Source organism: Molossus molossus, unplaced genomic scaffold, assembly GCF_014108415.1.
Source record: "Molossus molossus isolate mMolMol1 unplaced genomic scaffold, mMolMol1.p scaffold_m16_p_3, whole genome shotgun sequence".
NCBI classification, from domain to species: Eukaryota; Metazoa; Chordata; class Mammalia; order Chiroptera; family Molossidae; genus Molossus; species Molossus molossus.
Window position 1 is genome coordinate 57169586 of NW_023425366.1, and position 17373 is coordinate 57186958.

Here is a 17373-nt window from a genome sequence, read left to right on the forward strand (position 1 = left end):
AGAGTCAGAAAGTGTCCTCAGTGAGGTGGAAACAGGACCCGAAGCTGCCACAATAAGGGGCTATCAATATTTTAGCTCCCTCTTCATTTCATTTTCCAGTCCTCCTCCAGTCTGCTGTATTTGTTAGGCATTCCCTAATTCTGCCTCTGTCTTAAAAAGCCACTTGACCTCAGATGTAGAAAGCATCATTTAATTTGCATTGAATTCATTTCAGCCGATTGTTTTGCTAGTTACCAAAGGAAAATTCCAACTTAACAAGCTGTCTGGCATTTCCAGAGTATTTTATTATGACACGCTAAATGATAATGAACATATGCTCCATTAATTGGGCCTGGTGATGAACAAAGTAAATGTTCAGCCTTTCTTTGTTAATCAATAAGCAAATGTAAGAGTCTCTCAAACTAGTTAGAGCTCCTGCTAGCTAGCACACACAGTGTCCTTGTGAGAACTGCGGAAGGGCACCCCTCTGGGCAGACAGATTGCAAAAGGTATCTTCCCTGGGCAGAGCAACTTGAAAAGAGGTGCCCCTTCTCCCAGGGCGACCTTGGTGCCTTTGGCTGGTTGAGTGGGAGCTGATGGTCCCATTCACTCCGGGTCCTGACCATGTGCAGGCCATGGCCTGCATCACAATCCCAGCAGCCCTGTGCTTTAGATAAGAAGGCAGGATTCCATGTGGCCTTTACCCCTTTCTGACTTCAAACCCTGGAGGGTTTCTTGTTTTGTTATCAGAGTTGATGGGAGTTAATCCATTCAGATGGTAGTGATGCATGAGAAGGAGGGACAAAGAATTACTATTTGATTTTAGGAGAAGCAAAGTGAAATGACCTCAGTGAGTTCAATACAGCTTTCTTTTTCCAGCATGCACTGATAATAAATACATCACTGACTCTTTCATTAAAGAGGAAACTCATTTCCTGGACAGCAATCCAAAGATTCATTTGGAAAGGTTTCTTCATCTTAAAGAATTCATTGTAACTTTATCACCACATGACTGCTCCTATGGCCTCTGGGTATGTAGGAGCAGTCATTTGATAATGAAGTGCATATATGTGACACTTTTTTGGTATGTGTTATTTCTTATCATAATACATAGTAACAAAATTAAGTAACCATTATGTTTTCTGCTTTAAAGTGTCAGAAACTGCTACCATGCCAAGAAAAAGTATTACATGCTTTCCCCCGACACTCCAAACTGGAAAGGAATAAATAACAAAACTTAGGGCTTTTTCTTTTCTCTTTTTAGGTGATGTATTCCACATCACTGCTCCCAATAAATTCACCTATGAGGAGGCTGAAGAAGAGTGTGAAAACCAGGATGCTCGGCTGGCGACCGTGGGGGAGCTCCATGCAGCTTGGAGGAATGGCTTTGACCAGTGCGATTATGGGTGGCTGATGGACGCCAGCGTTCGCCACCCTGTGACTGTGGCCAAGGCCCAGTGTGGAGGTGGTTTACTTGGGGTGAGAACCCTGTATCGTTTTGAGAACCAGACAGGCTTCCCTTCCCCTGATAGCAGATTTGATGCCTACTGCTTTAAACGTAAGTGTTTGATACCTTTTTAAAAGTTACAGATTAAAAGTAAAATACTTCGAAGGCATGCATTGATGTCCAACTAGCAGTTGGAAAGGATTCCATATTTTGAAGTGTGTGCACGAAAGGAAACAGTTCAGTAACTTTCAAAAGCACGCAAACGAACCAGCAGTGATATGTTAAAACAACGGGAAATTTGACAAATGGTTTTTTAAAGGGGATGAGGAAATGTCATGTTAAGGTCTTAACTCGGTCCCATTGCACCACAGAACATATATCTGAATTGTTATTTTATATTAATTACAGCCCTTAAATGCAATTAGATAGTTGGTGCTATAATGCTGAGGCCAACTGTGGCTGAGTTGAGACCTTGAATTCTATTTCTTTTGTCTTTGTTTGGTATGTCTTTCTTTGAAATGGCGGAGAATTTAAATTTCAGTAATTGCAGGTGAGTACTTGGAACTGACATGGATAATCATAACGTTCAATTAATACCTAAAAATGAACATGCATAAATAAAAATCTTCTTTTATCTCCTTTTGTTTCAAAGTAAAAGAAATGTGTCTTCTAATAATAAATTCTCTAGTATCATATTGACACACAATATTTACTTTTTGCTATCTTAATTACCTTTACTACTAAAAATGGTTTTAAATAACATTTTTCAAATGACCTTTAATTATTTTATCAATAGTAGTCTCCTGGTACAGTGTCATACTTGTAGAATGTTTAATTAAACAAGCAAGTAATCTAGAGTCTGGTGATATTTACTGTTGGTCTATATCATAACAGCCAAAAAAAAAATCTCCTAGAATTTTGGGTGACCTTGAGTTATGTTTAAGATAGAGTCATGATATATTGAAATACAGTGAAAAGTTTTTACTAAGTTTCTGGTACATCTTGTTAGGCAGTATGTAACTGAAATGAGTAGAAAATAGCTTATTATGTAATTGGTTTCCAAAGTGAAATACACAGGTATTCTTCATCAACCAAAAAGACACAGCTGGGATATCTGAGTAGTCAGCAGAATAGATGTTAACGCAACGGAAAGGTGTGATTTCACCTACTGCTGCCTCCCAGCTGCGAAGCCTCTGCTTGGATCTCCTCCCATGAACTCAACTTTCTGAGTGTTAAGGCCACGTGTTGTGTATTTAGCGCAATACAAATGGGCCATAAAAAGCCATTGAAAATACTAGCTTTTGTTTCTAAACCCTGTAATAATAGAAACGAGTTTCTTAAGCATTTCTAGGAAAACAAACAAACAATGACAAAACCGTACCCCTAAAAGTAGAAAGATACTCATTCCTTTAAGCCACATTCTCATAACAGTGATTTTCAAGTAGTTCAAGCTCTATGATCAGTTTCACGTTAGGTGATTGGTATGATTAAGGAACAAATTAGACTGGTGTGTATTGGGACGAAGGGGTTAGAGAGGTTAAATTAGGGAAGAAGAAGAATTCTCCAACTTTACTACTTTGCTTGATTATCTATATTTCTTGTGCTTTATAAAAATGGCACTAGAATACTTTTAAACTATTTTTTCTCCCTGAGGGTAAAATTTAAACCAAGTCTTTCCATAGCCACAAAGAATTCATCCCGATGTGTTTTTTTTAAATATGTTTTTGTTGCTTTTTTAGAGAGAGAGAGAGAGAGAGATAGAAACATTGATGCGAGAGAAACACCAACCAGCTGCCCCCTGCACGCCCCCTACTGGGGATCGAGCCTGCAACCCGGGCATGTGCCCTGACCGGGAATCAAACCAGGACCTCTCAGTCCATGGGATGACACTCAATCCACTGAGCCACACCAGCTGGCAGCCATCCTGATATGTTTTAGATTATTTGTTTAAATGAGGAATTCACATGAATATATGAAATAAGGTATTTGGATTCAAACAGAAAAGGCACCTATTAAAACTCGATATAAAAATCTTTAAAAAGTTGGAAAGTTCAGCTCCATTGTTTTCTCTCTAATTCATTTGAACCTATTTAACTCAGAAATATATAACTTGCAAATATAATGGTTCAGATTTTGTTTTTTGAACCACCTAAGCTAGAGACTAGATTCTTATTTATTTCTTCCCTACCTAAGGCCCTATCATATTCAAAATCTATTCAGCACATAAAAAGCTTAGAATGTTTAGTCATAACACAAAAACCTTTCTTAAAGCACATGCAATCCAACAGTCTCCCAAATTTCTAATTTATTTTTCAAAAATTATTTTATAATACACAGAGTGTGGCAAAAATAGGATTATAGTTGTAAGTACGTGAGCACAGGAGTTTGTTCTTGTATTATTATTTATTATTGGGTTATTTTCTACATAAACAACTGTAAACCTACTTTTGCCACACCCTATGTATGTATATATTTTTTAATTTGAAAAGTATTCTCAAATGATTTGACTGCCATCCACTTTTCCCACATAGTTGAGTAGTGACTAAGTTCCATAGGGTAAATTTTGTAGGGTTGTGACCTTAGTGACAGTTCCACAGGTAATTTCAGAGATATACAATTGGTTGGTAGAGGAATTTAGAAATATAGTCATGTTTTTCTTGTTTGCTCTTACCAAACATAGTTATTATAGCCGCTTCTTGGTGAATGAACACTGCCCAATCTCACTTTGCTATAATTCCCATTTCTTTTTAAAATAATTGAATAGAACATTAATAATGGCTGATGATAAATATAATTAGAATCTAATCTTGTCAAATATATTTTAGAAACAAGTAAATTAAAGTTCGTGAAAGAAAAGGTTTTCTCTGTATTCTCCTGTGATGATGATTAAACTAAATTGAGCACCTTTGATTTTTATCTGACCTCAGAATTCAGCAAGTTCTGTGGAAGTGGTACAGGACTTTGAAAGATCACCCATACATTCCCAAACTGACTCAAAAGCATTCAACACTCATGATTCTGTCTCATTTTATGTTATTAATGATCTCCAAGACAGGGAGTAGAACATGTTTCCTAGAAAACCCAGTCTAATCTTATTACCATCATTCAGATAGTTTTTCTAATTATCTAAATCCATTGCACTCGAGTTTGAACCCATTTTCCCTTTTTAAGTTGGAGACCAAAATGGAAATAACAGTTATTATTTTTTTTTATTGAACACAATTGTTCAGTTGTCCCTCAATGTCTCCCTCAACTGAAACAATTTCCTACTTTTGAAATTTTAATGTCTAAGCCTCTAATTATCTAGGTGATCTTGCTTTGAACCCTCCTTATTTTTTTGTATCCCTATGTTTAAGCTTGGAACTAAAAATAGTGGCCTAATGAAGCCTAAATAAGTACCCACTGCTTTATATGCTGTTTCTTACATATTTGCTTACTTTTAAGTTTGGCCTGCCCTTCTAACCTATGGTCATTTTATCCTTTTTGTGCCCTGGATCATAACTGACCATAGGCATTAAAACGTATCCTTCCCTAACTGATATCTTTAAAATGTTTTCTGTTTATTGAGTGAATGCATGTTAGCATTCACTCATAAAACCTGTTTTAAAAGTCTGAATTTTAATCTCATTGTTTCAACCTTTACTTTTTCCCCAACTATGAACCTAGAATCAACTTATTGAATATCTACGTTATTTGTGAATTCCAATGTTTACAGGTATTTATGTATAAAGCATTTAATCTAGAAGAACTAATTTAAAATTAGTCATTTCCCTATAATTTAGGCCGTATGGGTATGAGTTGAATCGACTATCATGCTGCTAATAGGGTTTTAGTATTTCATTAGAAAAATCTGCCTGATGTCTTACAACAGAAGTACAGAGCAGATAGCCCAGAGGACATAAAATGCCCTAAGTACAGTGATGTGAAACATCTGCGTGGTAGACAGCTGCAAAGACTGGAAGGGAGCTTTTGTGGAAGAAGAAATATGCTGATTTCTGTTGGCTTCCTCAGTAATGAATTTGAGGGGACACGGGAAGTTTTCCAAGACAAAAACGGCTCCATGTGAACGCTTCTGCTGGAGTGACACCTTTATAATAATCTAGAATTGTGTTCTCCCCTTTTTAACATCATTAATGCAGTGACCTTATTCTTAAAATATCTCTTCATAGATATTTTTATTTTTAAAAATGATTTTGGAGGGTAGGGGAAATGGTTGAAACAAACGGCACAGATGAGGAGCTAGACTGAGTTAGGATGGAAATCAGCTGTTAAGTTGATGAAAAACCCACCCAACCCCAAAAGGAAGTCTGAGGTTTTCCATTCCAAATAGCATAATTAATTAAGTTAATTACAAGCAGACATTTTAACAGGGCTCTAAAGTTATTAAAAACCTATGTTTTTTTAAATCACATAAATCCTGGCTTTGTGAAGGAGATTCTCTGAGACATATTACAGTCATTTCACTGTGCTTTCTCCAGGACTAGATGAAGCCAATACCAAATGGTTTAGTAATAATTGACAATGACATAGTTATGTTTTTTTTTTTTTTTAAGAAATCTGAGTCCTTCATTTTTCAAACACTATAAAAGTGTGTTCACAGCATAGTAGACGTTGTCAGCACAGAACTTGTGTAGGAACATGAGGAGACCGGATTCACAGGCACTCTGTTAGCCCTAATGCAGTTATCACCTCCCCTCAAGTTAATTTCATCAGCCATGGAAATACTCAGAGGGCAAAAGCAAGGTCACCCTTTTTGTTGTTAACAATATGATTAATTCTTTTCTAATATGCAGTGTGCTAAGTGTTTATATTATGTTTCCATGGGAACTTTCTCTGTATGTACATTTTACTATTTCCCCAAAGAATGCAGTTATAAGACAAACATGATATTTGGCAGTTAAATGAGGTAATGGTTATGGAATTTCAGAGGATATAGAGAATTGAATTAAAAGAAAAATAGTCTCACTTTGGTTCATTGAGTTGCTCATGTCAACCAAAATAGACTAAAGCTTCTTCCAATAAATGAATGCAGAAAGAGCTTTTTTTTTAAAAAAAAAAAAAGAGAGAGAGAGAGAAAAGGCATTTAATATATTTTGAAGAGTTCAATTCTGTTTTTAAATTTAGTTTTGTTTGGCTACAAAAAGAAAAAACAGAGGCAGACTAAAGATTATTTAAATGTACTGTAAGGTAAATAGCTACCAAGTTTTTATTATAAACTTGCTTAATCTGGGCTATTATAGCTCAAGTTTGATTTACAACAAAATAACATCATTTTGTCATTAAAGTTTAAAAATTGATCTTATTTTTTTAAAGCAATTTTAGGTTCACAGCAAAATTGAGTGGACAAAGCAGCGAATTCCCATGCACGCCCTTCCCCTCCCAGCATTGCCGCCCCGCCATCGACATTCCCTCACCATGGTTACAGTTCCTAGACCCTGATGGACACGTCATAATCGCTCAAAGTCTATAGTTTACGTTAAGGTTCACTTTTTGTGTTGTACATTTTATGAGTTTGGACACATATATAATGACATGCATTTACCATTCTAGTATCATACAGAACAGTTTCACTGACCTAATATCACAAAGTTTTGATAGAGTAGATGGAGCTCAAAGGTATCCAATTTTGTTTTCCAAGAATTCCTATTTGGAGATTATTAAGAGTAAGACACAAGGCATTATAGATACTGTAGATATTACAACTCTTATCAGAGGGAACAGGCATTACCCATTCAACTAGTTTTAAGTTGTATAGGATATAGCAAAATGTTTTCTCAGAACAGTTCCTTCTGAGTTTAGTGGCACTAATTTTTGATTTTGGAAAGTGAATTTGGAGGGGAAAAAAACAACAAAAGAAAACTAAACCCAGAATTTTTATGTACTAAGCTGCTGCCTTTTCCCCTATGTTGCGAAGGAATCTTGTCTACAACACTGTCACTTTATACACAATTTAAATTTTTTTAAACAGGCCAAGCTGTTCTCTGTAAATCTGGATGCCTTATGGTGGAGCATTTTATGATGATGACATGTTACCTTTTATTGCCTGAGCCTATTCTTTCTGATGCTCAGGATTGTTTCTAGTGATTTGTAATTACAGACCTAAAATATATCATGTGGGTACTTTATTTCCTGTTCTATGTTTGTGTTTCATGCTAAAGTCAGCCTGGAACCAAGACCTTGAAGAGTTACAAACACAGTGTGTAGAACATAGAACAAAATGTAGAGCTACAACAAATGCCAGCAGACCGTGCCAGAAACATTTTATTGTTTATTAGAAACAAGGCTACACTAGAGTTGAAAGGAAGAGGAAGACAAATGTCCAACACCTGGAATCAAGTGAAGGGTGGTTTTAAAAAGTTTAATATCCTGTTTTTATGAAACCCTCCACATTATGGACAATGTAATAGTTTATGTGTAACTTGGGTACATTTGATGTGGCTTTTTGTTGTTTTGCAATCTGAGGCAACTCCCTCTCCCCTGAGACACTGTGCAGCTTGAGAAGGAGGGAGAAACCTAGAGGCAGGGTACAGAAGCTTCCAGAATAGTAATATGAAGTTCTCCCACTAGGCTTCAAGTTGCTGCTTTAGTTTCTGATAAATCACCCACCTATTTCCAAACACTGCATTTATAATTTTTGGACATCTCCTTATCTTAAAACTACATAATATTCATTTTCCTTAACCAAGAACAGGCATTCATACCTATGGGTAAAAGCAGTGATAACCCTTACACTATAAAACAAGTGATCAGTTGGTGACGATTAAATGTTTAATTGCCTTTGAGTTAATTTAAGTATAGTTTTTGACTCCTGTTCATCACCAGTTTTAGGTCACCCCAAAATACACAGCAGCACTTAACAAACACTGCACGTACAACTTTTTATTAGTGACTTGTCTAATCAACTCTTTGAAATTATTTTCTAGCTAAACAGAATATATCAGAGACTACAACCATCGATCTGAATATCCTTACAGAAACTGCATCACACAGTGTATCCAAAGTACTACAAATGGTACCTGACAGAACTACACCAATCATCCCTTTAACCACTGACTTACCTGTCATTACAACAAAGTTCCCTTCTGTGGGAAACATAGTCCATTTTGAACAGAAATCCACTGTTCAGTCTCCAGCTGTCACACACAGATTAGCCACTGAATCACCCATTCCTGCTGGGAGTACCAAGAAGCCTTGGGATAGGGACTATCACTCACCTTCTGCTTCAGGACCACTTGGAAAGCCAGACATACCTAAAATTAAGGAAGAAGTGCCCCAAAGTACAACTGTCATCTCTAGTCATGCTACTGATTCATGGGATAGTGTTGTGGAAGACATACACACACCAGAATCAGTTACACAAATTGAACAAATAGAAGTGGGTCCTTTGGTAACATCTATGGAAATCTCAAAACACATTCCTTCCAAAGAATTCTCTGTAACTGAAACACCACTTATATCTGCAGCAACCCTGGAATCCAAAACTGAAAAGAAAAGAGTAAGCACTACTTCTGAATCGGGGACCACAGCCCGCTACTTCACCTCGGGAGAAAATGGTGGCCAAGACGGAACATTTACAGTTAGAACTGACCAGAGCACCTTGGTCTTTAGCCAAATACCTGAAGTCATTACAGTGTCAAAGACTTCACAAGACACCACACTCAGTCAACGAGAGGATGCAAAGTCAGTCTCAGCATCAACAGTTGTCTCACCTGTACGTACTCCTGACAGCAATGGCATAATAGATTCATTTCCTTATTATGGTGATAAAAGATTAGCTGAGGAACTGTCCACAGTTATTTATCCCTCTCCACACACAGAAATGACACAAGAAAGACAAAGAACAGAGGGGAGAACAGATACATATACTAACGATGTGATACAGGAAAAGATCACCAAAGACCCACTTATAGGAGTAGTAGAGGAAGAAGGGTTCTCAGGAATGAGGTTCTCTACAGCTTCCTCAGAGCAAATTCACCTTACAGAGTCTCTGGTGGAAATGACCAAATCCTTTGATTCACCAGCACCGACAATGCCAAAGCCAAGTGTGGTGCCAACAGAGGCAAGGGATGTGGAGGAAGACTTGACAAGAACTCCAGTTGGATTAGAAACAGATGGCTATCGAGACACTACAAAGCATGATGAGGTTACTACAATGGTGCATTCGACCCACAGCACTTCAAATGTGGAAGTGGTCACTGTATCAAAATGGTCATGGGATGAAGATAATATGATCTCAAAGCCGTTAGGGTCCACAGATTATGCAGGCTCTCCAAAATTGCCCCCTGCCTTACTCACCACTACAGGAGTGAGTAGAAAGGATGAAGAAATCCCAAGTTTCACTCAGGATGGGGGAGATGAATTTACTGACACCCCAGATAGTACTCAAATGTCGTTAGAGAAGTTTACTAAGGAAGACACAACAGACCATGGGAAATTCACAGTTAGATTTCAGCCAGCTACATCTATTGGCATTGCAGAAAAGTCAACTTTGAGAGATTCTACAGCTGAAGAAAGAGTTCCACCCGTCACAAGCACAGAAGGTCGAGTTGCTCACGCAACCATAGGAGGAAGCGCTTTCGACGAAGGAGAAGATATGGATGTGTCTGAGCCTGTATCTACTGCTCCTCAGTTTGCACACACTTCAGATATGGAAAGACTGACATTTGTTAGTTATCGTGGTACCCAGGAGCCTACTACTTATGTAAACACTTCCCATACCATTCCTCTTTCTGTAATTCCCAAGACAGAATGGGGAGTGTTGGTACCTTCTTTTCCATCAGAAGGTGAAGTTCTAGGTGAACCCTCTCAAGACATACATGCCATTGATCAGACTCACCTTGAAGCACCTATTTCTCCTGAAACTATAAGAACAACAACAGAAATCACACACGGAACAGCTCAGGAAGAATTTCCTTGGAAAGATCAGACTCCAGAAAAACCAGTTCCTGCTCTCAGCTCTGTTGGCCCAGCCAAGGAGTCAACAACACATTTAGACGAACAGGAAAGCGATGGGTCAGCATATATTGTTCCTGGAGACAGATTGGGGACAAGTTCTGAGAGAGTCCCAATTTTAGACACAACTCTCTTTGGAAAAATTGAGCATACTATGTCTTATCCACCTGGTGCTGTCACTGAGCACAAAGAAAAAGCAGATGAAGTAGAAACACTAACACCAAGCATGGGGCCAAAGGTATTTTTAAGTCCAGGGGCTGAACAAAAATATGAAGCAGAAGGTACTAGCCCAAGGGGAATTGTATCACTTTTCAGCACCAGTGTTACCCAGCTTATAGAAAAAACCACTATTGAAAGGAGAGAGGAAACATCCTTAGATTATATTGATTTAGGCTCAGGATTACTCGAAAAGCCCAAAGCCACAGAACTCCCAGAATTTTCAACAATTAAAGCCACAGTTCCAAGTGAGATCACTACTACCTTCAGTTCAGTAGACAGACTTCACCCAACTTCAGCACCCAAGCCACCTTCAGCACCCACTGAGAAACCTCCTCTCATTGACAGGGAAGCCAGTGCAGAGACAGCCGGTGACATGGTAATCATTGCGGAATCAACGTCTCATGTTCCTTCCACTACCCTGAAGTCTACTGTAGCCAAGGAAATGGAAACCGATATTGATAGAGAGTATTTCACAACTTCAAGTCAGCCTTCTGTTAAACAGCCAACAAGACCACCCAGTGTGGAAGGCAGAGAGGCCTTCAGTCCTCAGGCACTGTCCACTCCAGAACCCCCGACGGGGACAAAATTCCACCCTGACGTAAATATTTATATTATTGAGGTCAGAGAAAACAAGACAGGTAAGTCTTTGCTTTCTAGACATACCAGTCAAGGCAATCAGCATTTTATCTTGAAAAATTACTTTTGGAAAAAAAAAAAAGTCAACATACCAAATGCTGCCATTAGAAGATAACTGGAGTGTGAAAAAATTCTGTGTTTTAGCCTCACAGATTTGTGCAAGCATTGGAAGAATGTGTTAAACAATTTGGAAGAATGTTAGATACAATTTTAAAAGTTTTAAGAAGCCCCGCTTTGTCATCTAATATAACCCAACCATCATGTCACATCACTTCAGAACATGCAGAACAAAATGTTTTAATTTCAGTGTGTTCCATGCATTACTACTCAAGTGTAGTACTAGACTGTTAACATTCCATTGGTCTTTAACTATTAACCTTCAGTACTTACATTGTGGACAGCTAAAACCATTTTCACATTCCTAGGGCTGACAGCAAGACATCTAAAGGTTTGCTATGGTTTTTCTTTTTCAGGATTTTGTAGGTTTATTCTATGACTTGTGGGGTGGGTGATAGGTTTGCTGCTTGAATGTTACTTCATGCAAGTTCAACATGTTTTTAAGCTGTTGTCCTTGGGTATTTTAATGATGCTAATATATAGAACAAATACGATCTAGCTAGGTTCTAGGCAATGCTATAATTCATGGTATCAAATATAATTTCAGAAGGTGGCTATGTCAGCATTACCTCTGTTCCCTAAAACCAGGCTATAATGTTATTATTTTATAATTTGATTGTTTCATCTATAGGAATATTTACAGTGCCTTCTGTTTTGCTTAAATATTTTATTTATCTCTCTGGCAAATGCTTAAAAGCTGTTGTTGTTGTTTTATTATTTTTTTACATTGATTAATACTTAAAATGTGCATTATCAAACATAACGTGTTCCGTTCTAAAGACCACACCATCTTTTAATTTTGGTGAGTTGAATTGAGACTGCATAGTGCATACAGTTCAATAGATCCATTCAGGTTTGTCTCCGTCTAAGTTAGGATTCAAGACCATTGATTTCAGTTAAGTTGCTGTACTCTAGTTTTAATATGTGAATTAAATTAATAGGTACTCATTTTCCCTTGACATGGCTCTGAGCCGTCGGGCTAGAATTTTTTTCCAGCAGGTTTTCTCTCTTACTGTTGGGATAGTCCCCTCAAGGTGTCGTTTTTCTTAAGAGCGATACTATCCTCATTAGAGTCCAGGAGGGCACCTGGTGGGAACACACAGGTAACTACTGTCACGTCAGCTGGCGTCCAGGGCTGCAGGTGGAAGTGCCGCAGCTTTCCTGTCTTCACAGCCTACCATCCAGAACCTTCTCAGCGTCCAAGCTCTGCCAGGGCAGCAGAGGTAGAGCAGGGACCACATTCCCAGAGTATGGATGGTAATCCTCACTTTCCAATACAGTGCAGAGGCCAGGACTGGAGCATTCTTCTCCTATGAATGATGCTGTTTCTTGGAGACCATGGCATACTTCCTACATTCTCTTTCTGCTTCTTGGAACTGGAGTTGGAGAGGGAAAATGAGTTGCCAAGTCGTGGGAATGAGGATTGCCATTAGTAGGCTTGGAAAAGTGAAAAGAAGGTATTAATATGAAAAAGAAAGAAGTGAAGTGAAAAGGAATTACTGCCAAAACTTAAATTTGAGAATTAAAAAAAGATATATTTGAGTGACTAACTGTGCAGTAGGTTTTCCCAATTTAGATCATTCTTGTATTAGTGTAGCTATTAAGTTGAATCAAATAATCTAGAAAAAAAGTAAAAAATGTTCTACATTTAAAAACTCTTCTAAGTGGGAAACTGTGTTAAAGTTGGAGTGATCAAATTACAAAATGGAAAAGTGAAACTCTATCTCCCTGAAAGAATTGGCAGTTACAGGGAAAAAAAACCCTGAGTTTATAAATGGTTACTCAGAATGGAGGGTCTGAGTAACCTAACCCAGGAACCATTTACACAAAGGTGCATATTTATGTTCGAGTTGTGAACTGAATTCATGTCTGGGAGACATGACTAGGTGTTTCCTCTTCTTTCACTTTCAAAGCATGGTACCAAGATTTGCCTTTAAACTAATTTTTGTTCAGCATCCATAACCAATGGTCAGAGCACTCCGAGGAAAGAGAATACTTAGTTATCTCATCAGGACAGGAGTCCAGTGTCGGCGTGGGTGGGGTGAGACTGTGTCTACCTAGTTTCCTCCCTCCAATTCTCTCTCCCTCTCCATCTCCCTCTCCGCCCCTCCCTCTCCATTCCTCCCTCTCTCTCCTCTAATCATTTTTGTGCAGTTTATATATGCCATTCTCTTTATGAGTAAAAGCGTTATTATTGTCTTATTAAGACAATGAGGTTAACTCAGAACCAACTGCTTACTTTTAGTTATTTTATTTGTTTTCTGGGAGAAATTTAATTTTTCAAGCATTTTGAACTTAGACAAAGGAAAGCCCTAAAGCAAATGTTAGATTAATGAGTTCTAAGGCAGGTGTACATTAACAAAGAAAAATACATATGTGCCTAGAAAACCAACCTTTTTATGTATCAAGGCACATTTTTCCAGACTGGAAAATCCTTGGTATATGTATGAACTTGTATAAATCTATTCACAAACCTAAAATTGGCCTCTATGTATACTGTATATCCAAGTAAGCAAAAATGCCACCCATGCTACGCTAAACCAAGATGTTCATCATTTTTTTATTTTTATTTTTTGCTGCACTCAGCAAGTCATATAAATCTTGATTTTGTTTTTTTACTACTATGAAACAAAACATGCTACTCAGGACACGTTTATGTTATATTTGTTCAAATGGATCTTAATAGCGACTTAGGGGGCTGTGGCTGGAGGGCAGCTATCGTTAGCAGGTAAAAAATCTGAAGGAACTTTTCAGCTCGTAAAAGTTTTATGAGCTGAAAAATGCTAAGGGGTGTATTTAACAGTGGTTCAGGGGATACTGAAAACATGACTCCTGTCTATTTCAGGAGTAATTTGCACACCTGCATTTTGAAAAATTATTAAAAGGTTTTCTTTGTGGATATCCATTAAGTCTACAGGGTTTAATGGTGTAGGAAGAGTTCCTTCAATTCTGGGCTTTTTTTTTTTTTTTTTTTAAAGAATGCTTTTTCTCTGAATCATCTGAAATGTCACACCTTAGTGTGTCAGAACTATGAATTAAAAAAAAAATGATATACTGAGTCTTTAAATCAAAGAATAACTTGGAAATATGCAATCATGATTATGCAAATGCTCACAGTTTTAACCTTAAAATAGGTGGTTTGTTAGGTTGTTTTTTTTTTAAAACAAGTTCATATAAACTACATACTATTTGTCAGGCCAGCCTGATGTTATTGGTCTTGTCAGATTTTTCTTTTTGCTAGTTTTATAATTTATATTAATCTAAATCTGAGTGTAAAATTATTAATGTAATGATATTGAAAATCAATGAGATCTGAAGTAAGATACTTTTTGGCCACTGAATCAGAATTTATTTGGCTCGGTTTCCTTATTGAGAATGATGCTTATATAATTGCTTACATCATTCAGAAATAACTCCCATGTGATGAATCCCTTCTGCATTTTTGTTTGTAGATTTGAGAAATGTACATATTTTATGCATATGACGGTGTTGAGGAGAAGGTAAAGAATTAGGGATGTTGGCTCTGAGAACAGGAGGTATGTGGGCAGATGCCAATATTTGTATTCGATTGCATAGTCGCCATTTTAAAAAGGTAATGTTTGTACAAGATAGTCTCATAAATTTTAATCATATATATTTTATCTGTAGAAAAATTATGTAAAAAATTACTTTTGTATTTTTTATTATCAGATTCCTTTAGTCGTTAAAAAATCTTATTCGAAACCTTCATATTTTGAGCAAGAATGACTGTTCTTATTAATATCTGAGAGGGGAGATAGGAGCCCACTGTCTTGAAGCCTCTTCCTAATGCCCTGTGGCAGTTTCTAAAATAACATGTGTCTAAATAACAGACTAGAAAGAGAATGATATTCTCTAGATCACTCAAAATAAAGCTGAAACAATGACAAATTCCCGAATGAATTCTATAAAAAAATTAATTGGTTTGATTATCAATACTTTCACCATAATGATACACACTTATTAATATTTACTTCTGAGTAACTCTGTATGATGCTAAATAAAGCAAATTAAGCAAATCTAGTCTCAAGCAGATTGATCCTATGTGAAATCAAGATAATATCTAGCTACATTTCAGTTGATATTCTCAGACTACGTTTTACAATGTTATCCTGCTGAAACCTCAGAGATAATTTGTGAGACAGCTTGAGAAAGTATTGCAGATGGGCAAACGGAGGCACACTGGCCCTAACGCCATTGGCACTGGAGCGCATAGCCTTGGCACTCCTTGGAGCATCTTTGCAGCGAGGCAGCTCTCTCCCCTGAAGTCACAGGAGTGATGACCCGCTACTGGCTAAGCTGCTGACTTGTCCATCAATTGCTGAACAAGTGTGGACTCTGGAAAGACTGGCTCTCATTGGCACTCTATTGTGTTGTTAAGAGTAGATGACTTAGGTTTAGTTTGCTGAGGTTATACAAGAGAACAGCATGCTGGCATCAGGAGCTGGTTGTGGGTGCTTCTTTCCTGCAGAATTTTGGAGCACATCTGTGAGAGTGGGCGGGGGTCGTGCCTACACGTATTGGTGGTTCCCTTTGCTGGGCTCCCGCTATGGCTCCCTGCCAGGGAATGCGGATGGCTTTCCCTTTCCCTTCTTGGCTGCTCTAAGTCTAGAAAAGAATTGATTTTCCCTTCTATTAGTCAAATAATGAAAAAAGAAGAGACTGTTTTACCTTCCATTAATTTCTATCATATAAAAAAAAAGAACTGACTTTAGTATTTCTCAGTTATTAATGAGCTTAACACTGCACTACAGACCGAAAGTTGCCTTTTAAAAAGTTCTTCTAAGTGGACTATTTTGTATATATAACACATATATGCATGTACCACTCCCAGACACACAAAGAAACTCACATAGAATCTCAGTTTTTAAACTGCTCTATGAATATTATATGAACCCCCTGAATTCGAGGAAAAAATTAAGACGTTGAAATTGTTTTCTTCACAGATTGAGGCTTAATAATGAAAGATGTTCCACAGAGAGCTAAAAGAAACTTTTTCTTCTTCCTAACACAAACCAGTACCTATTCTCTCTGAAAATGGCATGTGCCATGACAGCTTACCATGATCAAAACTACTACCAAGGTGGGCATTATCCAAAGACAGATACCACTTGGCTATCATTGGTAGTGACCTTGAGAGGAAGGCTTACACTGTCTTCTAGTAGAGTATAGCCAGTCAAAGATTATCCTCAGGTAAAACTACAACCTGACTACTTCTTTGACAGATATTAAAAGGGGCACACAATAGCCATAAACCATAGGCCCTGCTCCCAAGGACTTTAAATGCATTTTAGGGAACCAGTGTTAACACAGTCAAGTCTATTTGCAGTACAGAAACAGAACATAATGCACTAGGCAATGTGGTACTGACTGAATGGCAGATGAAGTCAGCAAAGGAAGGAATCAAGTAATGAAGGCAAGGAAGTCAGAGAATATTGCATGAGAAGGAAGAGACTTAAGTCTTTGTTGAAAGGGTAGATAAAAAACAAACTACTGGAAACTACAGTTACTAGTTTATGGCTTCCCAACAGAGGCTCAAAGTGGGTATAAGGAACCCCAAGTATTAACAGGTGTTCTTCTAAATACGGCTCGGATGACACAGAGAGAGCACACATAGTCTGCTTCAGAAGATGAATGCCCTCTTAGGATTTCCTGGAAACCAGAAATATTCAGCAACTTCCTCCGGTGGGAGCGTTCTCATACCACTCCTCTGTTCTTCAATGGTGGTACTTTTTGATAAAGTTAGCATCTTCCATAGGTTAAGTACATTTAACTTTTCAAAATATCTCCCCATGAAGATTCATGGTTCAGAGTTATACACTTTTAAAGTTCAAAACTATTTTATAAAAAGTAGGCTATCTACTCCTAAAAGGTGGTTTAAATGTTTATGACATCTTAAGTCAAGTGAATTTTGAATCAGTAGTATGACAGAAGCAGGTGCTATAAATTGGGGGAATCTACAGTCAGACTCTCCTTTGCTTATCGGCTTTCTTAATTTCTCTGTC

General features: G+C 37.6%; 1 protein-coding gene across 3 annotated transcripts in view; it reads left to right on the forward strand.

The window, feature by feature from the left end:
• The window catches only part of VCAN (versican), a 112185-nt gene that overhangs the window by 40730 nt on the left and 54082 nt on the right, over window positions 1-17373 (forward strand). For 2 of the 3 annotated variants that reach the window (XM_036278811.1, XM_036278810.1), the window contains exon 6: window positions 1244-1537. In XM_036278811.1, the coding sequence (XP_036134704.1) occupies window positions 1244-1537 (294 nt within the window). Of the gene's footprint in view, window positions 1-1243; window positions 1538-8349; window positions 11236-17373 lie in introns of all 3 variants that reach the window. The other variant, XM_036278812.1, reaches the window with a different exon arrangement.